The sequence below is a fragment of the Pleurodeles waltl genome, chromosome 8 (assembly GCF_031143425.1).
Source record: "Pleurodeles waltl isolate 20211129_DDA chromosome 8, aPleWal1.hap1.20221129, whole genome shotgun sequence".
In the NCBI taxonomy this organism is placed as follows: domain Eukaryota; kingdom Metazoa; phylum Chordata; class Amphibia; order Caudata; family Salamandridae; genus Pleurodeles; species Pleurodeles waltl.
In genome coordinates, this window is record NC_090447.1 from 11,940,901 (window position 1) to 11,948,054 (window position 7,154).

At 47.0% G+C, this 7,154-nt stretch overlaps 1 protein-coding gene across 1 annotated transcript in view; it reads right to left on the reverse strand.

Annotated features, from left to right (window-relative positions):
- Positions 1 to 5,146, reverse strand: part of LOC138249012 (pepsin A-like) — an 85,286-nt gene extending 80,140 nt beyond the window's left edge. The window contains exons 1-2 of the mRNA XM_069203069.1: positions 5,110 to 5,146; positions 4,657 to 4,799 (exon numbers count right to left, since the gene is read on the reverse strand). Of these exons, the coding sequence (XP_069059170.1) occupies positions 4,657 to 4,799; positions 5,110 to 5,146 (180 nt within the window). The remainder of the gene's footprint in view (positions 1 to 4,656; positions 4,800 to 5,109) is intronic.
- Between the last annotated feature and the right edge of the window lie 2,008 nt (positions 5,147 to 7,154).

Consider the following 7,154-nt stretch of genomic DNA (forward strand, 5'->3'; position numbering starts at 1 on the left):
ACTTGTTCGACCATGTTTCCCATCTTCAGTGAAGATTCTATGCCGATTCTATGCCTGGGTGTGGCTTCTGCACCCCAGGAGCAGATTATACACCCCAACACAATGTGGATAATACACCCCAGGTGGGGATATAACGGGCAGGAACCCAATGAATTTCCTCAGGGAAATGGCACAGAGGAAGTACAAGGCAGGAAGTTCATAACACGAAGTTGCAGGCAGCCATTCTATAGTCATTTTAAGTCATCCCACCTAAAGATAGGATTATCTGCCATTCTGCTGCTCTGTTTTTCCTAATTGCCCCCAAAATGGCTGAGGGACTAGATGAGAGGGACCATGCAGACAAAATGAGAAATTGCTGCAGTAGCCATAAGGCCAATGTCTAATTGGAGCACATTGGATGCACTGACCAGAGTACATCCTGGGACCTGTAGTGTTCTGAACACTATTGGGGAAATGAGCCTCATTATTGCATTTGAATGAGGAAATGCAATGCCAACACCATGACTGGTGAAGAAAGGGCCTTATCACTTGCGGGTGCACTGGCAAAGGGATGGGCCACACAATGTTCAGTGGAGGGTCACGTAGCTTTTGGATGTTGGATGTGGTATCGTGCATGCTTTTTGTGTGTTTTATCAGTGTAAAGTATTTTTTCATGTGTCTTTGGGATACTTGTCTCACACACAATGGTACCCACATTTACAAAGGAAACCAAATACACACATCTTTCACAGTGGCTCGTATATCATGTGTAATGTCTAGCTAGCGGCATCAACTATGCACATGTGTCAACTAGTGTACAGCACAAATAAACAGTCTTGACATTCCAAATGTGGCAACTGCCAAGTAGATTATCTGATGTTGCAAGGGATCTTCCAAAATATAGATCCACAGCTTATCAAAGGTAATAACCAAGGGCAGCTTTGTATATGTAAATCCAATCAAGCATTTGTGTAGATTCAGACCATGCTACACATCAGATGACATGTGATAGTCAATGTAAATGTAAAACTATCAAGCCTGCACATTACAGGATGATAGATACATGCCTAGGTGCCGCCATATCCATCCAGACTGTGCCCCATCTCCACCTGCAGATTGAGTTTGGAATATAACTAGGTAGCCTTTGTGAATCAGGCCCAATTATTGTAATAGTGCTGAAGGTGAGGCTTCGTCAGTACAGAAGTATATACTCCTCACAATTGTGACAGATGTCAATATGTGAATAATGTCCGGATGTCACAGTCATAGTACACAGACATTTTGGCTCCAAGTCACCTCGAATTGGATAGTGAGATCAAAGGAGAACAAAGTCAGCACTCGCTTCATGTACTTATGTGCCTTGCAATGAATTGTACAACAACTGCATTATATTCTTACTTCCATTTCAGTGGCTCAGCTGGATAGGGGCACCAGGGAGAGGACTCAGGGCAGAGAAGGGCATTCCCAGGATGTCGGCTCTCACATTGTCTTTCACAATGAAAGAGGAAGAGGAGGAGGAGGAATTTGGAACATCTTCAGGCAGGAAGAGTGCACTCACCAGGATGGACACTACATCATCTGCCACAGACTGTGTGGAGACGGCTGACACTGTTGGGGGGGGGCACCAAACTGGACACCTCTGGCCAGTGGGGGGGGATTTGAACAAACACACAAGATCAGGAACCCCTTGAGGTGTCCCCGGAGCAGGCCGAAACAACACCTGGGCCTGCCACAGACCCATCTTGAAGCCCCCAGTCCATCAGGGCACCCAGCTGCACCTCATGCCACTAGTTTGCTTCCAAGTGCCTGCCCAGTGGACCCGAGGAGCAACCCTGTCCCTGACACCCAACATCCCTCATGTGCGACCCAAACCCCTTCCTGTAATGTTATCCCTGGGGATGCATCCCAGGAAGCAATGGTGGCATCTGAGGGGGAGGCAGGTATGTCCTCTCGGATCCTACTTTGGATCCATGAAGAACTGCCGATCCATAAAGGATTGCATAGGTTATATCACCCTCCATGTGTTTCCCTATTCGTCATCCCATACTGTTTCTCCCTGTATCTCTCATACCCCCAGTGTATCCTAGTCCCATGGGGTGTCTGGTCCTTCACCGGCCAGCCAGGATGAGCCCACCGAAGCAGAGGATCTGATCATCGTGCAGAAGTAGGATGACCAGAATGACGATTGACTGGACTGTGTCATGGCAATAGACATTTGTTTTACCCCGTTGTATACAGACTGGGTCCCCTGACATTCTTTGACGTGTTTTATTTATTTTGTCCAAGCCCATCCGTGGACCCTGCCCATTTGGCGTGAAGAGCATTATTTGATTTTCTTTCTCCCTTCCCAATGGATTTTTTTCCTTCATTTCTTCCATTAAATTTATATAAAAAAAATACTTTATTCAAAATGCAGAGTGTTGTGAAGTTCCTTGTATTTGCTGGAATCAAAGTATGGAAGTATCTGACTGGAGTGGTTTAGTTTTGCCTTCAACATTATGGCCCACATTTGGACCTTGGCGGTAAAAACCGATGACCGCCACGGCGATGGCCGCCAAAAGATCATTGCCGCGGCTGCCAGCTGTCCGTCGGATTATGACCACAGCTGCCAGCATAGCGCCAGACCAGTAGATCACCGCCAGCCGTATTATGAGAAATAATATGGCCTGGTGGTGTTCTGCTTGCAGACGCTGCTGCTGGCAGCAGCGCCGCGTCCAGTCTCCTGCCAGAGGACCCCCTCGACACAGGTAAGTGGGAGCTCCGACAGGGGAGGAGGGTGTTGTGTGTGTGTGTGTGTGTGTGTCTGTGCATGCGTGTATGCAGGTGTGTGTTGTATGTGTGTGCATGTCTGGAGGTATGAGTGCGTGTATGTTGAGTTGTGTGAATGCGTGTCTGTGTGTATGTATGTAAGTGTGTGCGGATGTGTGTTTGAATGGATGTATGCATGAACGGATGAATGTGGGAATCGGTGTGTGTATGCATGTGTGCATGTGTGAAGGGGGGGCGTAAATGATGGGGGGGTCTGGAGAGGAAGGGGGATGGGGAAGACCCCTATTAAAGACAGGGAAGGAATTCCCTGTCACTGATAGTGCCTACCGCCATGGTTTTTGTGGCGGTAAGGAAGCCACGAAAACCATGGTGGTATGCGGGGCCATGATCCTGCAGGCGGTAAAGTGACAGCCACTGGGCTTGAGATTACTATCTCCAGCCCGGCGGCCATAACCGCGTTGTGGTCGGTGTGGTACATTGGTGGTTTGGCTTCAGCCAAACCGCCAATGTCATAATATGGTGGAAAGCACCGCCAGCTTGTTGGCAGTACTTTCCACCATATTACCGCCAGGGTCATAATGAGGGCCTATATCTTTGTACACAGATGGTTCTAATAATGAACATTTCTCACCCACATTTATTAACACATATGTGCTCTACAAACACAATAAGCATTTGACTATTAACTACTATTACCCCACTCAATTCAAATGAAGTATATCTCTTTTATTTTCATAGTTCTGTGCAAACATATATTACAGTGCTCATGGGGGATCTCGCTTCTATCTTCTCAAGTTTGGTGATGAGGATTGTTGTGAGGAAGTACATTTCCTTGGGTTATGAGGTGCAGATGGATGTGGTGTCTGTGTACAGGTGGGATAGGTACCTGGCCAGGAAGTGGTGGTGCCTGTAGATGGAGGGGAGCTTCCTGGATAGGGAATGGTGATGACTGTACAGGGGGGAACTTCCTGGACAGGGGGTGGTGGTGCCTGTACAAAGAGGGCAGCATCCTGGACATGGGGTGGTGGTCCCTGTGTGGGGAGTGCTTCCTGGACAGGGAATGGTGGTCTCTGTACGAGGGAAGTGCTTCCTGGACATGAGGTGGGGGTACATGCACAGGGGATGACGTGACTGTGCAGTGGGGCAGGGTGCAAGGAGAATATAGCTGTTGTAGATTTGATGGGGGTCCTGTGCAGGTTTTCTAACCAGGGGCTAGGGGTGACATGGTGCAGGTAGGTGTGTTGGCTGCCCTCCGTGCATTGACTGTGAAGGCTGATTCGGTATCAGTTTGAGTATGCTCTCGATCATCTTCATAGCCAAGGCATGGTGTCTGGAGCTCTTCCCTTGGTATGGCTCTGATATCATTCAGTCTCTTCTCCATGTCTTGCCAGGATGTATCCATCCTCTCCAATATCTGGGTCATTCTGTGTACCAACCTTGGGAGTGGTTGCATGTCCTGAATAAAGCTGAAGATGTCAGACAGTGTAGCACCTATGGGACACATGTCCTGCCTCACGTCAGACTGTTGTTGGATGAAATCCTCCTCCCACTCTCCACCATCAACATCTGACAGCCCTCTCCACCTGGAATGATCTTGGATGTGACCGTCAGGTCGACCAGCAAGTTGGGGGGGGTGGCAGGTGGGAGGTTGTGAGGAAGAGATTTGTAACCTACAGGCTACCTGCTCCTCACCAGGGCTGGCATGTATCTCAGATGTTGGACAGAAGCCCTAGGAGACATTGTCTGAGTAGGAGTGTGTAAGGGAACCAACATGTCTAATCTGGATGTGAGGGCTGTGAGGAGGTGTATTGGGGTATGTGAGGAATGGCCAGTCGTTTGAGGTGTAGTAGGAGACGCTATGCTGACCAGAGGCCTCTAATCCTTTGAAATCTGGGCCTGATCTCCCACCTCCTCTGCTTCCTCCTCCTTATGTGCATTTCTGGCACATGGCAAGGCACCTTGGAAGAGGAGTGGGTTCTCCTGTTGCATTGCCTGTCGCCCACCACTGGTGGATGGTCCTTCGTCCTGGCTCAACTCATTGTCCTCAGCACCTGTAAAGCAGAGGTCGCAACAGGCTAAGTATTTGCCTTAGAATATCATGCAAACCAACACAAAGTCAAACTATCTTCACATCAACAGATGTTACACATTTGACCTGGTTAGTGTACAACTACACGTGATAGCTCACTCTGGCATTAAAGTGTACAATGCAGATGGACAATGCACCACAGCAACCCTGGTCAGATGTTAATTGAACACAGCCCTCACATCAACTAGGTATCACACTTACAGGCAAACATGTATTTGGAGGTTATTGAAAGATCCAAGGCATAAATAGCTAGGGTGTCCTGCACTGCTTACCTTTGGTCACACCTTCATTTTTAGGAGTTTCATGCATCATGAGTATGATGTGGTATGTTTAAATTTCCAAAGTAGTCTTCAACAACATGCAGAGCTGGTTCATCTTTGCACATCAGATTTTGTCAGTGCAGTGCAGAGTTTTAGTTTGAAACACACACTTATCAAGCAAGGTTTGGGTAAATGTCGTTCTATTTACTACCTATCCCCACCCCAGGGACAGCATTGCCCAGTGTGGACTGGGAGGTCAACCATTTCTTCTGTGCCCTCTTTTTCTTGCCTGTGATCCCAATGTACATGGACAACATCATGGCCTATTTTACCTGATACTAGATATGGCTATGTACAACACACATCCTGAAGTCCTGTATTACAAGGTTTTCTCCTTTGTGATTATGGGGGAGGGGTGGCAAAGTGAAATGAACTTTGGTCTAGCGTCCCACTATTTGGTCAAGTGGGCAAGCTGGGCTGATCCCAACCTTTACTGGTTTCACGTCTTACAGTACAACCATTCTATGTATATGCTTCTCCTCCTCTACACCCACATTATCCGCACAACCCCCCTCCCCAAACACAAGCCAGCTAGCATCAGCACACCATTCATTCACATTGTTACTTTAGCTTTTGGTTAGATTTTGTCAGCAAGTATCCATGTCATGGACGTACAAACCGGTTGTGACTACTCCTCTCTATAAGACCTGGGGACATGAGCCCCTTGAGGCACTGGAGCATCACTTTTTGTGCGAAACCGGCTGCGCACAATAGTAAATCATGATGCCACGCCAAGCCACTATGCATGGTTTGGAATGGCCTCCTAGCTATGGAGTGAGGCAAGGCTGCACAAATCACTGTGTTGCCTAACTCTGCACTTGAGTGGGATTTCATGAATGTGCTGCGGTGTCCCCACACAACATCTATGGAGTGACAGAGCCATGCACACCTGGGGAGACAAAAACACCTTAATCTCCTGAGGTTAGGCGTAATGGCCTGTAATGTATAGACTTGCTGCACTGACCCACACAAAATCCACCAATATGAGGGCCAGTATAAACACATATGTACGTACTGTACACATACATTTCAAGTCAACCTTTCATTACCCAAAATGTTAGGATGTGGTAGACGTTTATGAGACACATGTGAGCATATGGAGATGAGTGAAAACAGACAACACATGCTGCTGACATTTCATTCGCAGTTTAGGAACATAAGCATTTGGTAAATCCATTTTTAGGTATACTTACCAGAGTCTGGCATATGCCCAGTGTGCGGTGCCTGACCAGATGTCACACCCATATATGTTGCAGAGGTCACTGCAGGCTATTTATTTCTGGACATCGTCACAGGACTTAGAATGATATGTGTGTTTTCAAATTACATTCTAGTTGACACGTGATACACAAAATTGCCTAGTCCATTTCACAGGTGTGGTATTGTTTATCCATTCCATGCAATGTATCTATGAGTTAACTGACCACAATGTGGGAGTTAGTGCCATCTCCTGGCCATATTGTGCTGATGGAATGGGTTGATGTGCTCCATGATGTTGCATCCCTGAATGTGCAGCGACCTCTGCTCCAGTGTGTGACTGTACTCTTGCTGTATGTGGCAACAAAAGGGAAAGGTCATCAGACTCAAAAAAGTTATTTGAATTTGTGCAATCTGTCACATATGTACACAATTGCATCTACATGCCAACAGCAGTGAAATGTGAATGATGGACATTATCTATTGCCATTTACCAGTGTGAGTGGATGAGGCAGCAGTGACGGGCCACTGTTTGGGACTGAGGAATTGGAAGTTTCAATTGCCATCACAAAGGATTATGGGACTTGTGGTGCACTGAAATGATGAGAAACATGAGGGTCTAGCTCACTGTTGGAAAGTCGATTATTGGTAAGAGTGGGTAAGTATCTACACTTAGCAATAGGCCACTAACCTCCACTTAGGGCCAGTTAGGTCTCAATAAATTAAACAAGGCTTAACTAAGGAGACAAGTGTGTAAAGCATTTCAAAATCACAAAGCAGTAAATAAGTAAAACATAAAA